Below are 24,348 nucleotides of genomic sequence, written 5' to 3'. Positions count from 1 at the left end.
GTCTTGTTGACTTTCTCCTGTCTCTCTGGAACTTGGCACAGTAAATTAAGTCATAGATGAGTTGGCTGTGAAGTTAAAAGAGAAGGAGCCTGGACACAGAGCCTTGGGGGTATACCCAGGTGTCGGGCAGGAGAAGGAAAAGGAGCAAACAGAGAGAATCCCAAAGAGTGAGGATGCCATGGTATGTTAGGCAGCCAAGAGAAGAAAGAGATTCAAGAAGGAAGGGAGAGTCAGCAGGTTCAGCGCAGGGGCAGTACTAAGGAGAGCCGGAGAGCCAATGGCACCTGGCCCTTAGTGACTCGTGGGTGATCTTAGCTAGAGCAGGAAGAGAGAGTGGGTGATTGGGGCTGGCGTCAGACTGCTGTGGGGTAAGGATCAAATGGAGGCTGAAATGTGACGTTATTCTAGGCCAGTCACTGAGAAGTGTGCTGTGTACCTCCTGTTGCATCACATTGAGAGGTACAGAATAACTGGTTGTCTTCTGTTTGAGATACTGAAGTTGATCATTGGGTTCAGGTGATGGCAGCCTGATCCATCTATTATGAAATTTCCCATCATTGCTGATCATTGCCTAGATCCAGTATTTCATCAGAGGATTCACAATGATTTCTCTAATTCTGTCAGTTTTTCTACATTATTCTTTGAAATTATTCTATAAAATAGAACTTTGCCTTCCTCAACTATTTGGTTACCTAGAAATACATTTTGTATGCCAAAAAAGTCAATATGAGTGCTTTCTCTTTATTTACCAATTTTCAGAATAGTGAATTGGTGGTCTAGCATCTCCAAAGGTGTCCAATGAAGCATTTTTGTTTTTTGAAGTATTGTTATACACTCATAGATCGTTTAATGTATTCAATGTGTTTCATTCACAACTATCATTAAAAAAATCTTTCCAGGGGCTGGCCCGGTGGCGTAGTGGTTAAGTTTGCATGCTCTGCTTCAGCGGCCTGGGGTTCTTGGGTTTGGATCCCGGGCACAAACCTACACACCACTCACCAAGCCATGCTTTGGTGGCGTCCCACGTACAAAAAGAGGAGGATTGGCACAGATCTTAGCTCAGCAGCAGTCTTCCTCAAGCAAAAAGAGGAAGATTGGCAACAGATGTTAGCTCAGGGCCAATCTTCCTCATGAAAAAAAAAAATTTTCCAACAGCTTTATTGAGATATAATTGACGTACAATAAACTTCACATACTTAAAGTGTACAGTTTGAGAAATTTGACATATATATACACCCATGAAACCATCGTCACAATCAAGATAGTGAAGGTATTCATCACCCCCCAGAGTCCCTCCCCTCTTCCCTCCCCAGGCAACCGATGATCACTCTAGATTAGTTTGCATTTTCTAGAATTATATATAGATGGAATCATGCTGTATGTACCATAGTTTGTCTTTCATTCAGCTTAATTATTTTGAGAATCATCCATATTGTTGCTCATATCAATACGTCACTGCTTTTTATTGCTGAGTAATATTCCATTGTATGGATATACTATAATTTGTCTATCCATTTGCCTGTTGATGGACATTTGGGTTGTCTCCGGTTTGTGGCTATTACAAATTAAGTTTCCATGGAATATTCATAAATGTGTGTTTGTATGGAAATATACTTTCATTTCTCTTGGGTAAATGCCTAGGAGTAGAATGGCTGGGTCATATGGTAGGTGTATGTTTAACTTGTTCAGAAACTGTCAGACTCTTTTCCATAGTTGTTTACTACTTTACATTCCCACCAGCAGTGTCTGAGAGTTCCAGTTGCTCCACATCCTCACCAATGCTTGGTGTGATCAGTCTTCATAATTTCACCCATTCTCATAGGAGTAGAGTGGTGTCTCATTGTGGTTTTAATTTGCATTTCCCCAGTGACTTGGATGTTAGCATCATTTCATGTGGTTATTCGCTATCTGTAAATCTTTGGTGAAATGTCTGTTCAAATCTTTTGCCCAGTTTTTAGTGGGTTGTTTCTTTTCTTATTGCTCAGAGTTCTTTATACTGCATATAAATCCTTTATCAGATATGTGATTCACAGATTTTTTTTTCCCAGTCTGTTGCTTGTCTTTTCATTTTAATAGTGCCTTTCAAATAGCAGAAGTTTTTTTTTTTTTAAAGATTTTATTTATTTTATTTTTTCCCCCCAAAGCCCCAGTGGATAGTTGTATGTCGTAGCTGCACATCCTTCTAGTTGCTGTATGCGGGACTCGGCCTCAGGATGAACGGAGAAGTGGTGCCTCGATGCGCACCCGGGATCCGAACCCGGGCCACCAGCATCGCAGCGCACGCACTTAACCACCAAGCCACAGGGCCGGCCCTCAAATAGCAGAAGTTTTTAATCTTGATGAAGCCTTATTAATTTTTTTTTATGGATCCTGCTTTTGTTGTCTTATCTAAAAAAAACTTTGCATAACCTAAGATCACAAAGAATTTCTCCTATGTTTTTTTCTAAAAGATTTATAGTAAGTCTTGAAGTCAGATCCAATTTTGTTCTTTTTTGTTTGTTTTGGCTATTCTGAGTCCTTTGTATTTCCGTATGAATCTTAGAATTAGCTTGTCAGTTTCTACAAAAACGCCTGCCGGGATTTTGTTTGGAATTGAGTTGAGTCTGCAGATCAGTTTGGGGAGAAATGCCATCTTAACGACATTGAGTCTTCTGACCCATTAACAGTATATTTCTTCATTTCTTTAGGTCTTGTTTAATTTCCCTAAACAATATTTTATAGTTTTTTTTCTTTTTGAGGAAGATTGGCCCTGAGCTAAAATCTGTTGCCAATCTTCCTCCTTTTTTCCTTTTTTCTCCCCAAAGCCCCAGTAGATAGTTGTATGTCATAGTTGTACATCCGTCTAGTTGCTCTATGTGGGACGCCGCCTCAGCATGGCTTGATGAGTGGTGCATAGGTCCGCACCCAGGATCTGAACTGGCGAACTCCGGGCCACTGGAGCAGAACGCACAAACGTAACCACCACTCCACTGGGCCAGCCCCTGTTTTATAGTTTTTATGGTATGCTTCTTGCACTTCTTTTGTCATATTTATCCCTAAATATTTAATATTTTTATGCATCTCCTAAGAATAATAGAAGTAACCATTTGTGTTAACTTTTGGTTGCACCTTCCATTGTTTCATTATGAAGATATAAGCAAGAATGTAAACTTATTTTTACCCACTCCCCACCCACACATACACAAACACACATAAAATTTAATGGAACACAGCGTTCCACAGTTTGCTTTTTTTCTCTTACTGTGTAGAGAGACCGTCCTCATTCACCTTTACAGCTGTATCATCTCCACTTTATGGATGCTCTGCAGTTTATTAAGCGGTCCCGTTGGATGGATGTTTGAATGGTCTCCAGTCGTTTGCTGTTACAGCTGGTGCTGCGCCGAATAGCCCCGTGTATACGTCATTTTATATTTTCACCTGGAATTGACTGAATGCCGTTAATGGGCCGTGCCCTATACAACCCACAGGAGATTCAGGAACAAATCTGGAGACCCTGCAGCCACCTCGGGGCTGTGCCAGAAACATATGTATGTCCACAGAGCCTGGGGAGGTGGTGGGGGGCTGCTTCAGGAGGGGCCTTCTAGAAGCTCAGCAGTCAGATTTACTCCTCTTTGACTTTGGCCAGGACTTTGTGGTTGGAGAAGATATTCTGGAATGGGAAAGGTCACAGGTGGAGGCAATTGGAGCTGGGCCGTCACCTTGTAGATAGAGACTTCCACATGGGCACCAAGATTTGGGGAGAGGACCTCAGGGGATGGGCTGGAGGGAGAAAACTGTGCGTGTGTTAATGCTGTGTGCACAGAAGGGCGTCACCCAGATGACCCTGTAAATACAGGCCTCCACTCCTCCAGTCCCCAGCCTGTCTCCCTGTGGCGTGTGGCACAGTGGTTAGAGCCAACGTCCTGAAGCCAGACTGGGAGTTGGAGTCCTGGTCCTGCATCTTGGGCAAGTGAAATGGGAAGGATGATGGTGTCTACTGCCCAGGGTTGTGAGAAGGATGTGAGCTAATGAATGCAGAGTCTAGGTCCAAGGCAGGTGCCCAATGATCCCCCACGATGGGCCAGCAGCAGCGTGGCTGTGATTGTTATTATTATTCCTCCCTTTAAGCACCACAATGTGGGCTGGAGAGGGAGAAGACGTTTTTTCCTTCCTTTTGACAGAGGGAGGAGTGGTGTGAACTCCTGTTAGCAGTCTGAGTGTCAGGCAGGATTCGGGGGGCGATGAGAGTGGTTCTAGGACTCGTTAGAACTCCTGCTTACAGGGCTCTCTCCCTGCCCATGCTTGGCTCTGGTGAGTTCATTTGCCTCTGCGTGCCCCCCGACACACACGCGTGCGTGCACGTGTACGCACACACGCCCCAGTGGTTCTCCATGAGATGGAGGAAGTGAGTAAGTGAACAAACAAGCACATTTTTCACCTCACTCCCTGGCACTCGGCACCAAGGGCTCTGACAGGCCGGTGGGCAGCAGTGACCAGGCCCAAGTGCCAACTAAAAGCCTGGCTGGCTATTTTTGGAACGAATGACCCACCACTTCCAATGCCTTGCTCCTAAATGGCGTCTAATTTCATTAAGCCCTGGAAACAGTGACATCACGAGTGCCTGCCTGGTAGCCGCCTACATATGGCGAACCACAGGGTGCTCTGAGATTGGTCTGCGAGAGCAGGGAGAAGCGCGGTCCCAGGCCGCGAAAGTTAAAATAGCAAAGCTGAGGCGCTCGGCCATGAAAAGAGATTACAGAAGAAATCCACGAGTCAGAGATGTCCAGCGGCAGCTCCCTCGCTCGGGAGCGGGAGAAGCCACGCGTGTTTATCTTGGACAAGGTGATGTAGCCCTTCCTCGCTCCATAGGCTGGATGTGGCCTGTGGAGTGAATTTCTGCTAAGTAAATCCTATATTCTCCTTGACTCCTAGTACAGATGTTGATGTATGTTTTGTCCTAAGGAATTTGTTGTATCCTAAGGTGTACTGAAGTTAGAGGCACGGATTCGGCACCTTTTTGATTAAAATAGTGACACATACTTCACCGTTAAGTCAGTCAGAAATCCAGATGGACTTTATTTTTTCCCTGTGGGTTCCCTTGCCCAGTTCTCTCCAAGTGAGCTCTGTCTTCTCAGGCACAGAGCAAAAAGGGAGAGGGAAAGACTGCTTCATCTGGATTCCTGGTCTCCGTGGGGGCCGTCCAGGCCGTGACCGTGACCTCCCCAGCCGGAGCAGAGGCGCCGGAGGCCTCTCAGAGGGAACACAGGCTCCCGGGGAAGATGCGTGTCCAGCTCTGCGTGTAACGGGGTTTCTCAGCTTTGGCGCTGTGCACGTTGGGGCCAGTAATCCTTCATTGTGGGTGCTGTCCTGTGCACTGTAGGACTGTAGGGTGCGTTAGCATCCCTGGCCTCTACCTGCTAGGTACCGGTAGCACCCCTGCTGCCCACTGTGACCACTAAAAATGTCTCCAGACATTGACAGATGTCCCCTGGGGGCAATCACCCCGGATTGGGAACCACCAGCATATGACTTTTCAAAAGCACGAGAGACAGCAAGGACTTCACAGGCTTTTTATGAGCTCGTATTTGTTTTAAGTACTCTGAGTTTAGTTATACCTTGAATTAGACACGTCACTCCTCTTCCTGGGGCCTCCGTTTTCTCATCTATGAAATGAGTGGGGTGGACACGGTGGTCTCAGAGGACCTTCTAGACCCAACAGTGGAGGGCATTGAAGGCGAGAGTCTCTAGTGGGGTCTCTGTGTTGGGGGTCCTGTCCCAGCGGTGACAGCCCTCTTGACCACCTAACTCTGGTCACTGCTCCCTCTCTCCTGCCCCAGGTCAGTCTTCTTGAGTCCAGTTGATTGTTCTCTTGCTTTAATTTAAGCCCATTTTGCCTTTCTGTAAGTGGAAATTTCTGAATATCCACACAGGTAGTACAGTACACAGAACCCCCGATGACCCATCACCCAGCTTCCCCACTGTCCATTTCGTCTTGATGTTTTTCGGGCCAGCCAGTGGACCTTGTCTTCATGCAGATTCATTCATTGACTCATTCGTTTGGGTCAGTTCTCCAAGGGCCTGGATCTGGCAGGGCTGGGCAGCAAGGAGGCCTAGGTCCTGCTCTTGAGAAACTCACAGTCTAATGAGAGGGCAGGGAAGAGCCTTTTTTATTTGACAACCATAAATAATCCATCCTTTAGCTTTCTCTCTTTGAGGCTAAGCAATTCCAGTTCTTGAACCTTTCTTCCTAAGAAGTATTTTCCATCCAAATGGTCCGGTTTGTCCCCACATTGTTGGGAAGAGCATCAAGAACATAAATTAGGCCTGGATTCAGATCCCTGCTGTGGCACTTCCTAGGTGTGTGAGCTTAGCCAAGTCACCAGCCTCTTTGAACCTCATCTGTAAAATGGAATAACAATCCCTAACTCACAGGTTGGGCAAGAGAATTGGATGAGAACATGCCAGTGAAGGGCCTAGCATGAGCCTGGCATACAGTAGGTATACAGTAAGTGTCCCTTCCCCTTCCCCCATTCTCTTTACCCTTTCCTCTACATTCTCTTGACAGCGGGTGGCCACAGCTAATCATATCGCATCACCGCAGTGAGGGACTGACTAATGTGAGCCAGAGAGGACGGCTCACTTCCTGGTCTGTCACATGCCTGGGGTTCTCACCAGCCTTCCCGGTCGCCCATTTTCTCAGTGACATTCACTGCTGACTCACTTGGCTTGTGGTCAGCTCTGAACCCAGGGTCTTTTTCAGCTCTCCCTTTACCCCACCAACACGCCCCAGCTTGGGTTTGTGGCGTGAGAATGGGATCATTATTAGAGAACATTCTGTTTAGGTGGCCCTTCTCAGGGAGCCAAAACCATTGCTAGACTGGCAGCTTCATGAGTGCAGGGGCCATGTCTACCCTGACCACTTCCATTTCCCCACCATGTAGAACAATGCCTGATACAGTAGATACTTAGTAAATATCTGTTGAATGAATTTGTGTATTTTGAACTGGTCTCTGTCTTCCAGGAGATTCCCACCTGCTCTGGGCAGCATCCTTGGAAAAACAGATAAGCAAAACCTTGAGACTCTAATTTACCAATAAGTGAGCTCTAAACTGATTCCCTCAAGTACAGGGCAGTGGAAGGACCGTGGCCTGTGGACTCGGACTTGGGTTTGGATCCCAGTTCTGCTAATCATTGGCTTGGTGACTTGGAGCTAGTTGCTTATAGCTGAGCCTTAGTCTTCTCCCTGGAAAAATAGGACATCAGTATCTGCCAGGGTTATTATAAGAATTAAATATATGTGTGAAAGCGCCCAGCATGGGCTGGAAGTGATCTTGGTTTCGCATCATTCCCTCTGTCCGGAGCACTGACCTCCTTTGATCGCCCTTGCCTCCTTTGGTTCAAGTCTTAGCTCCTCTCTTTGCCCTTTGTTCACCCAGCCTTCCTCCCCACCCGCACCCCCACCCACAATGAAGACATGCTCTGCCTGAGGCCCAGCACACTCAGCAAACATTTGTGAACCAGCCCCTCAGAGAGGGATGCCTACAGGGACCAGGCATATAGGAAGAAAGCAGGCTGGGTGGGATTGTTAAATGAAATCTCCCCCTTTAAAATTCTTTTTTCATTTCCATTAAATTAAAAAGATGTTTTAACTTTTCATTTTGAAATAATTCAGACTTGCAAGAAAAATTGCAAAAATAGTACAAAGATTTCCCATATACCCTTTACCCAAGCTTCCCCAAATGTTACATAACTGAAAGATCGTTACCGAAACCAGGAAAATAATACTACAGGGTCCTCTTAACTAATCCACAGATCTTATTTAGATCCCAGCAGTTGTCCCCTTGATGTCCCTTTGCTGATGCAGGACATCCCTCATGATTCAGTCGTCATGTCTCTAGTCTCCTCCAATCTGTGACAGTTCCTTAGTCTTGTCTTTCATGACCTTGACACTTTTGACAAATGCTGGCCAGTCATTTTGTAGAATGACCCTCAGTTTGGGTTTGTTTAATATTTTCTCATGATTCATTTGAGGTTGTGCGTTTTGAGCAAGATCCCCACAGAGCGATGGTGTGCTGTCCCCAGTTCGTCATATCAGGAGGCACATGACATGTCTCCTTACTGGTGACACTCACTTTGGTCACTTGGTTAAGATGATGTCTGTCAAGTTACTTCACTGTAAAGTTACTCTTTTTCCCTTTGTAATTAATAAGGATTTTGTGGGGAGGTACTCTGAAAGTATTTAAATGTCCTGTTCCTCATCAAACTTTTGATTTATTCATTTCTTTACTTATGTCTATATAGACTCATGGCTTCCTGTTTTACCCAGTGGGTTGCAATCTGTTACTCTCACTAATGATTTTAATGCTCACATTGTCCCTTCTTTGGCCACTGGGAGCCCCTTTAAGCTGGCTTCTTGTCCTATTGATATGTCCCCATCATTCTTTGAGTACTTTCTTGCTTTCTGGCATAAGAAGATGCTCTGAGGTCATCTTGTATTTTTCTTACCCAGCCCTGGAATGAGGCGTTTTTTCAAGGGACTGATTCCTTTGAGCAGAGAATGATATTTAAAAGCCAAAATTTGAGTGCCAGATGTGCTCATTGCTATCAGGCCCTCACCGTTCCTGTACCCTCTCTATGGAAAGAGCTGGGAGAGTATATGTGTATATGATGTGTACACACGTGTATATTTCTCAGTTTCTGTATGTTGAAAATCGTGAATTCACACTGATACCTCCATGTCCACTCTAGCAGCACAGGGTTTATTCTACTTTTCTCTCTGTTTATACCTCCCTTCCCCACCAATGAGGCAGCTGGCCCCCATTATCCTCATTATATTTACATATTTGGTCAGTCTCCTGTATGTAACAGTCTCTTATCTCTTCCCTCCTCACCCCTATTGGGTTCTAACACTTTGCCCCAGGCCACCCCCACCTCCTCACCCTGAGCAGCCTCTGACTTCCCATAAAGCTCCAGGTTTTGAAATGATGGATCATATATTTTTTACTGTGAGGCCCAGTTTCTGCCTGTCAGTGCTCGAGAGTGACCTGGGATTGACTGGACCAGGAAGCTGGATTGGGAATCCCTCCCACCTCCCCAGCCTCCACTCTCTCCATCCCTGTCCTGGCTCCACGTGCAGGTAAATGCAGTGCACATCATGTCAGGGTTGGGCCTCTTGGCCTCTGCTCTGCTGTTCTCGCCCCCTGGACTGCTCTTTGCTTCCACCCCCCCTTCCTCCCATCCTCCTGCTCTGTCCAGACGATCACCTCCTGCAGGAAGCTTCACGGACCACCACAGGTGCCTTTCTGGGTTTCTCCGGCACCTCCAGCTAACCCACGATGGAGCCCCACTGCATTCTCCTTCCATTTCCTTCTTTGTCTCTGCTGCTAAACTACAGGTGCATGGGGCCGATTTTATCTCCATGTCCCTAGTGCTTGAACGAGATCTCAGCACACAGTAGGTGCTCTTGAATGGTAGTCAAATGAGCATTAGTAATGGTAACAGCAGATACTCACATAGCTTCCTGGGTGCCAGGCACAGGTCTAAGTGCTTTATATGCTCCGAGTCATTTGGCCCTAACTTCTGTGCTGCGAGATAGGTACTGCCGTTGCCCCCATTCCACAGACAGAGGAACTGAGGCACAGGGAGGTTAATGACGTGCCTAAGGTCGCACAGCGGTGGGGTTCTGTTTGAGCTCAGGCAGGCTGACTCCGCAGTACCTGCTCTTACCTTCCATGTGCCTCTCGAAGTTAAAGGGGTCAGCGTTTTCAGAATAAAGGAGGTGAGTGGGTATGAATGGCTGTCTCATGAACCACCCCCATTACACTCCCAGCCCCAGTTGCTAGTGCTCTTAGGGGCCCGAGTGCAGGCGAGTGGTGGCGGAGCAGACCTGAGAGAAAGTGATACTTTTTAACTTGGCAGCCTATAGGAATTTCTTCTCCCCTGAGGTCTTAGGAAATGAGCACATTTCACGTGTAATTAGAGTGAACACCCGGGAGTTGAGTATCAGATCTTATGCAAGATTTCCAAGTCATTGCGCAGGGGTTAGCAGGGCGCACATTGTTTCCCAGTCACCAGCCTGTCACCCCCGAGGGCCGGAGCAGCCTGCCTCTTCCGAGCCACCTTCTACCTGAGGGCCTGGGAACACTGGGCTTGGAGCTCGGTCACTTGAACTCGGCTCTGTGGGATCTGTCTGCTCAGGTTCAGGGGAAGAGAAGGAAGCCAAGTTCGTGAGGAGCCTCTCCCACGAACCCTATACGTCAAATCCTCTGCAGACATTTATTTCCCTTACTCCCCAATAGCCTGGCAGGGTCTCGTAGTAGTAGCCCCGTTTTTACAGACGAGGAAACTGAGGCTCAGAGAGAGAGTCATTTGCCCGAAGTCACACCGTGAGGAAGAAGACCAGCCAAGATTTGAACCCAGGGCGGTCTGGTTCCTGGGCCTTGACTCTTAAACAGCTGGCCAAAATTACACCCATATCTGTCTTAGTCCAAAACCCCAAATTCTTCCACCACACCCCACCACCCCTGTCTGCTCTGGTGGGATCCACATGAAAGAAAGGCATCTGGTCTGCGTCTGGGGCGGAAACCCAGCAGCTCTCTTGCAATAATAAACAGGTAGCAGCCATACTTAGTGGGATATACTGACACGTGAGATGCCCTTATATTTGTTTCATAAAACATGTTCTTGGGTCAACCCTGGTGGATCGTGGTTGCATCCAAAAGTAGTCTGCCTCACCCATCTCTGAGATGTGGCCTTTCTGAGTTTGGAAAAGCACATGGAAACCACCCTGTCAAGGAGTTGGAGATTCCATCCAGCTGGTCCTGGTCCTTTTCCTTGGGGTAGCCAGTCAAGGATCTCTGGGGCAGCACAGAGGCCCTAGGCCCACTCAGGTGTCTGGGATGGTTCTGGGTGGACTACATTCGTTGAACCATGTAGATTAAGCACCTACTGCATGCAGGACATTTGGAGACAGTAAACCCACATTAGATGGGAGCCAGAGCCATCACGAGTGGATGCTGAGCCTGTGGGCCCCAGGCAGGATTTTATGTTAACCTCTGGAGTTAAGAAGAATCTCCCAGAAGCAGGAGCTGGGGAAGGGGGGAGTGGAAATAGGAGGGGAGGTGGAGGGAGGAAAGGGAAGAGGGGGTGGAGAGGTGACGCCAGGCAAGAATGCAGCGCCCTCACAGAGCTCAGGAAAGACTGTTTCCCCACTCCCTTCAGCATCAGAGGAACCTGAGACCCTGGGGGTTCAGTTCATTCCACAAATGCCTGTTGAGTGCCTGCTGTGCGCCAGGCTCATGCTTGGGTCTGGGGATGGGGCTGGGGACAAAACCTGACCAGGTCCCTGCCCTCTTGGGGGTTACATTCTGATGAGGGGAAGACCAATCAAGAAACAGAACAAATGAGAGGTCAAGGTCATCTTGGGGGGTAATAGTGTTGTGGGGAAGTGCAACAGGGCAGTGTGGGGGCAAGGTCCCATCAGAGGGGTGTCCCACAGGCCTCTTGGGGGAGCTGGTTCTGAGAGGAAGCGTGGCTTGTTGACCGCGGGGCACACCAGCCACATTGTTGCCCCTGCTGCCTGAGACCTGCCCTTTGCACCCCCCTCACCCCTGTCTCCTTTGTTCTCCGCAGGTTTGACATCTACAGGAAGGTGCCCAAGGACCTTACGCAGCCGACGTACACCGGGGCTATTAGTGAGTAGCCGCCCTTCTCACTGTTGTCCCTCCCCCTCCCCACTCTCCCTATGCAGAACTGCTGGGCCAGGGAGGGAAGAAGTGATGGGCATCTTGCCAGGCCCTTCATGTAGTGCCGCATCTCATCTCTGTCCTCACCGTAACCCTGGAGGTGTGGGCATCATCTGTTTCTAGAAGGAGATGCCAGAAACCATCAATAGTAGCTGCCCTGGGAGAGGAAACGGGGCCTCCGGGGTGGGAGGGAGACTGACTTTTGACTTCATACCTTTTAGACTATTTGAGTTTTTGACATAAGCATGTTTCTGTGCATTTTAAAAAAATAATAATCCCACCCAGATTTTGGTTTCCAAATGCCAGTCTTCAATAAAAGGACCCAGGGCTTCTTGGAGAAATGGCTGATTGCAGGCCTGGGCAGGAAGAGTACAAAATAAGCCTGGAACACCTTGTACCGGAAAGCAGAGAAGTGCTCAGAGCCAAAAAATGATGGGGCCGTGTCAGCAGGACACAGGAGCCAACCTGGAAGAGACCAAAGACCAACGCTGGCCAATTTGAGTAACAAAATAAATAATGGCATTATTGGCTTATAACCCAAAGAATTAAGAAAAAAAGTCCATGAGTCCATTCTGATCTAAGTAAATGGGGAGAAGGGCTGAGTCTTCCTTACAGAAGAATTGCAAATAATATACATGAATATGTCCCCCTCCAGGAAGTAGAGCTGAATGCTCTCCTGGAGTGTGGGCTGGACCTGGTGACACATTTCCAAAGAGTAGAGAATGGAAAGGGAAATGGAGCCTTCCTGTGGAGAAACTGGACTGCGTCGTAGCCGCGCTCTGAAGGTCAGCGCCGACCAGTGAGGAGTCATGCGGACGCCACGCACCCCCGATAGGATGCGATGGGAAGGGCACCCCAAAACCACAACCCAGTCTAATCAGGAGAAAGCATCAGACAAGCCCAGTTGGGGGACATTCTATGGGACACCTGACCAGTGCTCTTAGAAAGTGGCAAGGTCATCAAAACCAAGGAAAGACTGAAGAACTGTCACAGATTCGGGACTAGGGATGCGTGATGACTGAATGCAAAGTGGGCTCCCGGTGGGGTCCTGGGACAGAAAAAGGGCGTTAGTGGGGGATCGGTGGTCCAAGTCAGCCTGAAGTTTAGTCGATAGTGTCGCACAATGTTTCTTTCTTCATGTGGCAAGGGTGCCCCAGTTCCATAAGATGTTAAATGGGGGTGCTGGGGGAAGGGCGTCTGGGAACTCACTGTACTGTCTTAGCCTCTATCATCACTCCACAATGAAAAGTTTATTTTAAAAAAAGCAAACCAAAAGCGCCATGCAAGCAGGAATACTTTGCCCTCATTTTCCAGATGAGAAGGTGGACTTAGGGAAGTGAAGTGACTTGTCTGAAATTTCACAAAATGTGGGTCTCCCTGCACCCCCTGGCCTCTCCAGTGCTTGGTGGGGAGGGATCCTCCCTGCGGACTGTCCCCTGAGCAGGGCTCTTGGGCCGGGCAGTCAGGATGGAATCCACTGCTGCCTCCCAGGGCAGGCCATTGTCAGGTAGGGGGATGACCTTGGGGATCCCCCCACCCCGGCCAGCCATGCCCAGCTGTCCCCCACTCCAGCTCAGCTGTGAAGCTGTGGATACCTTCTTGAGCCCTGCATCTCCACATCCCTGGGGAAGGGCACAGGGCAGCCAGGCAGCAGGGCTCATATCCCACTGGCTGGGGTCCGGCGGAGCTGGGTTCATTCTCCCCTTGAGCAGCTGGGTGACCTTGGAGAAGTCACTTCACCTCTCTGAGCCTCAGTTTCCTGATCTGGGGATTAAATGAGATTGCACCTGTCAGGTGTGGGGTACGTGCTAAGTCCTCAGTGCATGGACAACACTCCTCTTCCCATCACTGTCCTCCTGGGGCCCACAGCCCACGAGCGTCTGTGACTGCAGAAGCTGTAACACTGTGCCTTGATCCTCATGGAAAGGATATTCAGGGGACCTGAGAGGGAAGGGGCTTGTTCATCTATCTGTTCAGCTAGTTTATGAACCTGATCAAAAAAATTCAAATAAGGCTCCCTGTCCCCTTCCTCCCACCAACCAACAGCTCAAACCTCTTCTCAGTTCTCAACAGTCTCTCCCTTGTCAAGTATGTTCAACGATCAAGTATGTATCCGAGAATTTTTAAAAAATCTATTCAGGCTTTGATATGCCTGTGTCATTGTTCTCAGCACAGACAGGAACATGCTGCACACCGTTCTTCTCTGCCCTTTTTCCGGCTGGTGCATCCTGGACGCCTCTCACACCTCTCAGCACACACATGGCCACCACTTCTTGTTTCCCGCTGTGTTGTATGCCATTATCTAGGCGACCCACCGATTATGTAACCAGCCCTCTGATGGTGGACATTTCTGATTCCAGTTTATTGCTATTATGGACATCCTTGTCCATATATTTTTGTGTCCTTGTATGGTTATTTCTGTAAGGTAGCTTTCCTAGAAGAGGAATTACTGGGTCAAAGGGCATGTGCCTTGTAAAATTTAGAAGGTACTGCCAGATGGCCCTCTGGGGATGTGATGGCGAATTCCCTTACACAAGAGGAAAGACGTGAGGCTTGGGAAGCCAGCCCTTAGCTACCATTTAGTGAACAAATGTTTATTAACCAGGTCCTGGGGCCAGGCCCCGGGCCAAGTCCTGGGACCACATTGATGAATAGGCCTCAGTGTTTGTCCTTGAGGAGCGCACGGCTGAGCGGGCCGGCAGGCCCAGAAGCACATCGTTTCGTTACGTCGTAATAAGTGCTATTAATAACTGGAGGCACTGGCAGGGGCACTGGAGACTCACAGGTCGGGGTTTGAATTTTGCCTCCTCCACTTAAGCGGCCATGTGGCCTTGGACAAATTCCTTGACTTCCCGGAGTCTTGGGTCCAGTGCCCCCTGTGCAGGCTGCACCAGGTTTCCCACTAGCGAGTGTTCGCCGAGGGTCACATTCCTACTGCCCAGGGCCTGAGTCAGTTCAGAAGAAACCTGGAGTCAGAGAGCCTTAGTGTCTTGCCCAAACATGGATTGAAAACCCAAATCAAGCCTTCAGTATCAGAAGGCCTTTCTGGTTGAAATACTTCCTACCTGCCTTCATGTTTTTCATTCACTTATTCATTCATTCTTTCAACAAATGATTGTTTCATACCTTCTCTGAGCCAGGCACCGTGCTAGACCCTGAGGCCACGGTGGAGCTGAGACACCGTCTCTGTCCTCCCAGTCTGGGGACCAGTAGGGGGAGCAGACACAGAGCGTGTATGATCAGGACTATGGGACATTTGGGTTTCAGCTGAGCGGACTCTGCGCTTATCATGTCCACATTCTGGGCTGACCAAGCTCAGGTCCAAGCTTTGAACAAAGAACACAGCTTTGAACAAAGAACAAAGAACCTGAAAATAACCTTCCCAGCCCTGACCCCCACCTCCCATCTGGAGAGAGTTAGAACGTTGGGGCCTGTTTGCGGGCTTGGGGCAAGGAAGACATCTAGAAGACCTGGATTGGTCTAAGTCAGCACTGACCTACCAAAACCCCTCCGTGTGCTCTGCCTGTTGATCATTACGGCAGCCAATGGGTTGTCGGGGCGAGGGGGCGAGGGGCTTGAAAGTGATTCTGAAATGTGGGTCCTGTGATACTCCTCAGGAAGGGTTTCAGATTCCAAGGGAAGGCTGTTTTGCCTGCTCAGCGGGGTTCTTTTTCAAGAGGTGTTATAACTGCAGTTTGCAGGTGAGAAGGGGAAGGACACTTGCATTGAGAGCCGATCGTCCGTGGTGGGTTCATCCAGCAGCTGGAGAAGACATTGGAAATGAATTCTATGCCATACAAACAAACAAACAAACATGGCCCCTCTGCATAAACTGACGTGCACCTGCTGAGACGTAGGTTGCTGAGTGAGCAAAGCGCGGTTGAGAAGGACGTGCACATCACGCTGCTGTTTGCCCAGAGGAAAAAGGACTTCTACATCGATGCTCGTATGCGTGTGGAAGGACCCAAGACTGTAACAGCAGTACCTCTGGGCCAGGATTTGTGAGTCAGTGAGAAAGAGACTCAAACAGTATGCCTTTTTATACAAGCTCAACTATTTTTCTTATCGTGTGCATGTGTTACCTCTTCCTAAAAAAAAAAAAAAAAAACAAAAAAAAACAGTAAAACCCTTACACTCTGCCCCATGCAGCTTTTTCAAAGTTTGGAAGAATTGGGGAGTAACTCTAGTTGCCCCTTGTCTTTGAAGCTTGGTGGAGACTCTGGCTGTCTCCAAATCCTGCCCTTCACTTGGAGCCCGAGTTCTTGGGGTTCTCTTCTTAGGGCATTGGTTCCAGAATGCAGTTTCCAGTCCTGTCCCCTCCCGTCCGATGTGGCCCCAGGCCAGTCTCTCCCTCTCTCGGAGCCTCCCTCTCAACACCCTCGGCGTGGGCTCCTGCCCTGTCACGTGGGTGTGACATGACGGGAAGCCCATTGACGCTCCTACTGCAGGTGCCCAGCAAACACGCGTTCTTCCCTCTTCACTCGGGACGCATCTTGGGTCGTTGTAAGATAGATGGGTGACGATAAATAGGTGGTTTCAGCGTCCTCCGTCACGATGGCTCAGCCAGTCCGGGTCAGGCTGCCAAGAATGTAACAGAATCAGCAAGTGGGACTGGGAACTTTTTTCTTTGCAGGAAACGAAGGGTCAACCAGTCTGTCAAATCACCTTCCCCAAATCGCCAGACCCTCCAAGGTCTCCCTGATGAAGGTCATAATAATGAGCTAATGCTCGAGCTGTTATTGTCTGCTAGGCACCGTTTCAAGCCCTGTGTTGTGGAAATTCTCAGGGCATCCCTGTAAGGCAGGTAGTACCACTGCTGCCATTTTCCAGATGAGGAAACTGAGGCAAGGAGAGGTTAAGTAACTTACCCAGGGACACACAGCAGGTTGAGTAGTGGGGCCACACCATGCAAGCCCTTGCCCACTGCATGCCTCTGTGGTAAGCCCAGATAAGGCAGGTTCAGCCCTCATTTGTACTCTGGGGCTGACTGCCTTACAGGATACCTACTGTTGTCTCCTGTGTACCCACCCCCAGGCTGGGCACTGGAGCTGTGCCATTTTTGCCTTTTGGGCTATCAGTCTAGTGAGAGAGACAGCTACAGATAACCAATAAAATGTGGAAAGTGTTAAAATAGAGGCTGGGAATACAGAGGAAATAGTGACCAGCTCCTCTTCTGGGGGTTGGAGGAGCTTCCCACCAGAAGGGACATTTGAGTTGGGCCTCAGCCTGGGAGGATGAGTAGGAGTTCACCAGGCAGACAGGATGACCGTGGAGGAGGAGGGAAGATGGGGAAGGTCACTCCAGCAGAGGAACCGCAGGTGTAAAGGAAGCATGTTTAGGGCACAGCAGGTAGCTCGGTGTGGCTGGGTGGTTGGATGTTGGAGAGTATCAGGAGCTGAGGCTGGAGACGGGTCGAGGGCCATACCCCAGGGTCCTTGGATGTCCTGCCCCAGGGAGTGACTCCAGGGGCCACAAGTCATCATCATCAGGGGCCAGGCAGGTGAGGTTAATCTGAGTGCAGTGGCCGACGCTGGCACTCGGTTCCACTCTCTCTGCATTTCAGACTTGTAGGACTATTCTTCACCTCTGTAAAGAATTGTCCCTTCTCTTGAAGCACAGCAGTCGGTGTCCTCGTTTTCCTGCCTCTGATGGGGACACGGGCATGTGTTGACTGTACCATGGGGAGTGGTGATAAATGGCAACAGACACTCCACCTTGGCCTCAGCATCAGGAAGGCAGGAGGGAGTGGTGAGGCCTGTGCAAACTGGTGAGCTCAGACCTCGTGTGGGAACAAGGGCTTGAGTATTCCAGAGCAGCCAGAAATCTGGACTTTTATGTGAAATTGCCGGATTGTTCCATGTCGACTCCAAATTTTAAAATATATATCTCTCAAGCCAAACAGAACACCTCTGTGGGCCACCAGTTTGCAACCTCTATTTTTGACTGACCTCTTCGTTAAAGTGCTTTTGTGAAAGAAAGCCGGGCTGGCCCCCAGGGGGATTGGCCTATGTAGGGGATCGGTCCACATGGGAGGGTCAGATTAGTGCAAAATGTGGTCAGTCTCAGGGGCCGGCCTGGTGGCATAGCAGTTAAGTTCGTGCGCTCCGCTTCAGCGGCTGGGGTTCACAGGTTTGGATCCCAGGCGTGCACCAATGCACCGCTTGTCAGACCATGCTGTGGCGGCGTCCCACATAAAGTAGAGGAAGATGGGCATGGATGTTAGCCCAGGGCCAATCTTCCTCAGCAAAAAAAAAGAAAAAAAAGAGGATTGGCAACAGATGTTAGCTCAGGGCTAATCTTCCTCACAAAAAAGAGAAAAAAAATTAAAAAGAAAACAAAGAATGTCAGTCTCCCTTTCTGGGAGTGGGGCTGCTGCATATTGAGGCCAAGAGTAGGAAGGGGCTTCGGAGGGTCTGCGGGGCCTCTTCCCCCTCCCTCTAAGCAGCTTGTCTCTGAGGGCAGGAGAGGAGGGGAAGGGAGGGGCCGGCCTCCCTCCTTCAGTGCCCACTGCCCTTAACTGTGCGTCTGTGTTGTTTCTTCCAGTCTCTATCTGCTGCTGTCTCTTCATCCTCTTCCTCTTCCTTTCGGAGCTCACCGGATTTATAACGACAGAAGTGTAAGTTACATCCCCCCGATGGCCCATTCTAGAGCTTTCTGGGACCCCAGATGAGAAGAGGGAGGAGCTTTAAAAAGAAGAGACCTCTGAACCTTCCAACGCCTGTTTCCAAGCCTGTGGTGTCTGTCACTCCTCTGTTTCTTAAAGGGGTTTTAAAGTTAGAGCAGAAGTGAACGTTGCTGTGTTAAAGCCAAAGAGAAAATGTTGGTTTCCTTCTGTGGGGGCCTCCTGGGCCCGCAGATGAACTGCAATCATTTGCTCATCTGTGCCGTCCCTTTGTTTGGCCAGTGGGCTTTTTTTCCTCTGAATCATCACAGGGTCATTTGATGTAAAGCTGGAAGAGTTCAGAGAAATGGGTGCAGCTTCCTACCCCGGGGGGGCGAGGTTGCTGACATCAGAGCCCAGCCCCTCGGCAAAGCCCCCTCCCCTGTGCTCGGGCCCACACGGTGAGGAGTCAGCGTGGCTTCCTGGCAGCGACTGACGCACTGTGAAGGCATCCCCGATTCCTAGAATCCTTCATTGTCTGGGTGATCTAGTAAACGCTCTGGGGCGTGTGTAACACAGAATGCCACTGGAATCATTCAGTCGCGGCCTCCTGGGACGCCCCTCGGAGACGGAGTCAGACCCAGCAGCTTCCTGCCTTCGCCACTGGCTTAAGGCTTCCAAGCCTCTTCATTTCCATGTTTACAGCCCAGAAAGTCATCACGGGGCTGGGCCCTGGCCACCCACTCCCCTGTTCAACATTGGAATGGTCTTTTTCACTCATGGAATTTCTTGGTTTCCTTCGCCTCCCTCGCAGCCACAAGACAGTAGGAAACTGACAACGTAGCTGCTTAGCCCAAGGTGGTCCTTGTTGCTGTATCCATGTTACCACCTTTAATCTTCAAACAGCCCTGGGAGGTAGTTGTCCCACCTTACAGATGAGGAGACTGAGGCTCAGAGAGGCGGGGGACTTGCCCACAGTCGTGTGGTTAGGAGGTGGCTCCCGAGGCCTGCCGGTCTCACCTCCCTTTAACTCGTTTCTGGATGTAGCTTCCCACCCTCCACTGGTGTGGGAGTGTTTGCCTTCTCTGTCCCTCTCATCCTGTTTTTAACCCTGGTGGCACCAAAGCTCAGGGGGATTTGTGGAGTGGTGGAAAGAGCACTAGACAGGGCATTGGGAAACCCAGGGCCAGGTCTCAGCTGGATTACCACTTTGCTCTGTGACCCTGGGCAAGTTGCCAAATCTCTCTGGGTCTCAGTATTGCTGGCCAAACAAGGGAGGGCAGATAAGAGTCACAGCTGCCTTCCAGGCCTGAGGAGGCTTGTCTGCTTCCCAAGGTGTGACCACTGACCATGCGGGGGTCAGAGAAAGGACTTCGTCTCCCACCCAGCCCCTAAAGGGGAGTGACTATCTGAGTCAAGCATCTTTCCCTTTGTGCACATTTGGGCCACTGCATATCCCAGGGTCACCCCATCATGAGTTGGAGGAGGAAGCAGGGAGAGCAGCAAGAGATTGAGACGCGCTGGTGCTATGAGGGACCTACTGTGTGCAGACACCTGCTGGTCTCTCCAGGCTGCACCCCATTGCCTGGGAGGAGGATTGCTGTGCAGGCCCTTCCTGTTCTGAGCAAGGTGAGAGGGGTATATTTGTGACAGCAGCAAGGAGGGAGCCCTGACCGTGTCACAGATACCAGGTAGGCGGCTTTACATGTTCCAAGCAGGGGCACTAGCAAGTGCAGAAGCCCCAAGGCAGGAATTACCTGGTTTATGTGAAGAGCGGAAAGAGAGCTGGCATGGCCAGAGCAAAGTGAGCGAGCAGGAGGGTAGAACACGGAGGAGGTGGAACTGAGTCAGGGCAGGCTGTGGACACTGCTGTGTATTAATGAGCTCCTTGGTCCCGAGCTTCCAGAAGTCGGCCCAGGCCTGCCTCATTCACCACTATGTGGTTCCACGCTCAGAGGAGCTGAAAATGCCGGCGGTGGACACGGATGGTCACCAAGCAAAGCTAGAATGTATCAATTAGTGATAAGGGCTCTCAAGGAAAAACAAAGCAGGGCAGGAGATAGAGCAGGTTTGTGATATTTTGTGAGGCTTAAACAAGATTATTTACCTGAAAGGTACTTAACGTAGCATCTGATATACTTTCATATCAATAGATCCATGTCTCTGCGTGCATTTATCCATTTCATATTTATTCCCCATCTAACACTACAAAGGTTATAGGGCCACTGAGGACCTTTCATGTAATAAGTGCTCCGTGTGTATTAATTTCCTCGTCCCCTCCCGTGTCTCCTGCTGACATTGTGAGGGGTGGCTTGTTATCATCAGCTCAGCCCACAGTGAGACAGGGTGCTGAGGCCGTGGGCCCCCGACAGGTGAGTTCTGACATCGGAGCTTGCGACTGGAGCAGGTGGGGCCCCACCTGCCGTGTGGAGGGACACTCCAGCAGGCCTGACAGCTCACTCTGTTTACCCAGGGCAGGGCTGCTGCTTTCCCAAGAGCACGGTGTGTTCCTGCCGCTCTGCCCCCTGCCCTCTCCAGGACTTCCTCTTCCTGGCTGCTGGGGGCATTCTGGACACTCTGGTCCCAGCACACCCCTGGAGAGGAAGAAGGATGAGGGGTGGGGAGAGAGAAAAACGCTGGGGGCCGTTCACTGAGTGTGTGCCCTGTGTCCAGCCCTGTGCTAGTAAGTACTTCTCCATTTGCAGTGTAAGTGGCTGGAGAGAGGGAGCGAGGCGAGGATGAGAGGAGAGACCTGTCCAGGGCCAGAGGCTCCCTCTATGACCATGCAGGGACCCTAATGCCCCCTTTCTCTCTGTGGCCTCGTGACCAGGTGCAGGAATTGCCCAAAGAGAATCTACAGGGCTGAGGACTAAGGACTCCACAGAAAAATCCAGAGGAAAAAGGATTGCTCCTCTGGGCTCTTCCCTCTGTCAGAAGCTTCTCTGACCCCTGGGAAGCCCTGCCAATTCAGGAGGAACTGAAGGTCACAGTTCTTTTCCTTTTCTGGGTGGCTGGCTCTCCCTGGCAGTTTTGTGATCACAGTGGGTCAGCCCCCCCACCTGCCATGAGGTTGTAACCCAAGGAAATGAGGTCATCGCTGGTTGGGTCAACATGGCTCCAACCTTGGCCTGTGGTTATCAGTGACATAAGATGCTATTCTGGCCCGGCCCCGGAGGGAGGGAGGCCTGTTTGCGTGGTTGGACTCCAACCTGGGCTCTAGACAGGCCGTTAATTATCCCTGGGAAAGTGGCCCCACAGGGTGCTCTGAGGCTTCGTGTTTCCAGGGGAGCAGCCCCCTCTCCTTGGAGAACGTGGCTCCAGAACATTCCAGCCTTTACCCAGGCTCTGGCTGCTCTTAATTATTAACCTGGTGAGGATTTATAATAAGAAAGTGTAGTAACTGGAACTCTCCATTGATCATTTATAGCATAATACAACTCATTATACTTTCCAGTTATGATTTATAATAGGCAATCACGTGCCAGCACCTTTACAATGATTATCTCATTTAAGCGTCACAAAACCCCTTGAGTTAAGTCCTGCTGTTAGCGTTAGTCCCACTTCACAGCTGGGGAAACTGTGGAGGCACCAGGAGGCTAAAACCACAATGAAGTTAGTAAGTGGTGAAGCCAGAGTCAAACCCGGGTCTGTCTGTCACCAGAGCCCAGACTCGGCGCCCAGCACGGTCACCCGACCCTTTTCTGCCCAGAGCATTTGGGAGCCCCAGGTGCATGGGAGCCACTGCTCTTTGGTCAGAATAGTTGACCGGAAGACTTGGATGCACCCTTCTGGGGTGAGGTGGCTGCGGAACTCCAGGAAGCCATTGCCTACCCAGTGGGAGCTTGGAGGTTACCTTAACTGTGTCCTCACACACTCCGGGTAGCAGACCCAGAGTGGGGAGGCCAGTTAGGAGCTTAACCAGGTGGAGGAGCCGGACGTCTCCCTCGGAGCCCAGGTTACCCACTCTGAGACCTGGATTGTGAGCCAGGGTCAGGTGGAGAGACACGGAGGTCACGTGAAGCAGCAGTGGGAGGCCTGAAGGCTTCTGAGCGTGGAGGGACAGGATCGGGTTCATGCCTCAGAAGATGACCTCTTGTGAAGGGCTTGGGCCGGGGCGACCCTGGTGGCCAAGGCCCTGGTGAGGAGGCTAGGTGATGACCCGAGGTAGAGGGGCTAAGGGTCCAAGGACAATGACCACAGAGAAGGGGCTGGGGGCAGGACTAGGTGGCTGTGAAGGGATGATTTTGGAGATGCCTGGTGGGTAATGGATGCACTTACACCCGGAATAGTCAGGATTTAAAACTCAAGGTCCCGGAGAACTTGCTTGCATAACCTGCATCCCTCCCCTCCCCTCCCCTCCTCACCCCAGGCCCTTGCTGTCGGCCCCACTCCTGTGTAAGTTTCCATTAAATCAAATTATTAAGCATGGAGATCAGTGACTTTGGGCAGGAATCCAAACTATTCAAGTGTTCTTCTAAAAGCAAGTAAAATTGTTTTCCATAGATGTCATCAGACTCACACCTCAGCCTAGAATTTCACGGCCCTCCCTTACATTCCACCTACACTTCCCCACCCCTACCTCCTCAGTCCCTTTCTTCCTCTCTCCCTACATGGCCACTGCTTACTGACCCCCACACAGTCCGCCTGACTCCCTGACGCTGCCTAGAGTCCCCCACTTGTCCACCAGTGCACGTTGGTCACCTCCCTGGTTCATTCCGCAGAGGTGTGAGCACCTCTGTGTGGCCAGCTCAGGGAGCCCTGTCCTGGTGGGGGAGTCAGATGCTGCCGCCCACTGGGGTGTGGCAGGTGGAGGTGACAGAGGGAAGCTTGTGGAGCACAAAGAGAGTGGACCCCTTAGCACCTCCATGCCCTGTAGGGTGGGGTAGGGGTGGGCATCTGAAGATTATCAGAAAGATGGTGACTCCTGCGTCACAGGTCTACTTCGGGGCCACTTGCTCCTCAGTTTTTGATTCCTGTCCCATCCGTGTAATGCAGTGGAAAGAGTATGGCTCTGGGCTCCGGTGGCTCTGGCTTCAGATCCCCTGCCTCTGCCTCTTCCTGGCCGAGTGATCTTGGCCAGTCTTTTATCTGTCTTCCTCTGAGCCCTGTTTCTTCCTTGTGAAAAGAGAACAGTAACCCCTATTAAACACTGGCTTGCTGTGAGCATTAAATGTGGTGCTACATGTGAAAGCCCCCAGCTCAGGGCCTGGCACCAGCTGGGTGCTCAGAACTGGGACATCTTTGATTAGCTGTGAGCAAGGCCAGCTTTTATGCAGGCCTTAGAATATACCAGGGACTGCACTAAGCGCTGTACACAAGTTAGCACGTTTAACCCTCACTGCAATGCTAGGAGGTGGTACTCTTGGTATACCTGTTATTATCAACCCAGTAAACAGTGATGTTACTAATAACAGTAAAAGTAGTGGACGGTTACTGAGCACTTACTGTTTACTAAGGCTGTGCCAAATCTTTGTCCCCATTTTACATCTGGGGAAACTGAGGCTAGTGGAGGCAAAGCGACTTGCACTAGGCCAATCAGCCAGCAGGTGGCAGAGCCAGGATTTGAACCCTGGACTTCTTCCATGATGCTTTATTCTCTTTACCTAGAAGAGCCTGTGCTAGAGAGCTGAGTAACATACACACCCCTGCCCCAAGCTAGCCTACAGCTACCCAGCGGTCCTCACAGCCCCATGAAGTAGCTGGAATCCTTATCCCTTTTTTCTTCTTTCTTTCCTCCCTCCCTCCCCTCCTTTTTCCTTTCTTTCTTTTTAGTGAGGTGTAGGTGACTTACAAACAGCAGAGTGCAGAAGTCTTAAGGGTGAGACTCGGTGACTATTGGCCCATGTTTATACCCCTGTCACCATCACCCCATCAAGACAACTCCTTCTACCACCTGGAACGTTCCCTTCTGCCCCCTCCCAGTCAGTAACCCCCACCAGTATTCTGACTTCTAGTGCATAGATTGATTTTGCCTATCTTCAAACTTCATAGAGAGCTTTCCCAGTTTTACAGATGAGGAAACTG

At 50.1% G+C, this 24,348-nt stretch overlaps 1 protein-coding gene across 2 annotated transcripts in view; it reads left to right on the top strand.

Moving 5' to 3' along the window:
• Positions 1 to 24,348, top strand: part of ERGIC1 (endoplasmic reticulum-golgi intermediate compartment 1) — a 106,381-nt gene that overhangs the window by 39,211 nt on the left and 42,822 nt on the right. Inside the window, exons 1-3 of one of the 2 annotated variants that reach the window (XM_087429410.1) lie at positions 8,949 to 9,115; positions 11,611 to 11,672; positions 18,267 to 18,339. In XM_087429410.1, coding sequence (XP_087285536.1) covers positions 8,961 to 9,115; positions 11,611 to 11,672; positions 18,267 to 18,339 — 290 coding nt within the window. In that variant the 5' untranslated portion in view covers positions 8,949 to 8,960. Of the gene's footprint in view, positions 1 to 8,948; positions 9,116 to 11,610; positions 11,673 to 18,266; positions 18,340 to 24,348 lie in introns of those variants that run through there. The other variant, XM_014786102.2, reaches the window with a different exon arrangement.

The sequence above is a fragment of the Ceratotherium simum genome, chromosome 4 (genome assembly GCF_057802395.1).
Source record: "Ceratotherium simum simum isolate JZ-2026a chromosome 4, ASM5780239v1, whole genome shotgun sequence".
Classification (NCBI taxonomy): Eukaryota; Metazoa; Chordata; class Mammalia; order Perissodactyla; family Rhinocerotidae; genus Ceratotherium; species Ceratotherium simum.
This window is presented reverse-complemented; position numbering and strand designations above follow the sequence as displayed.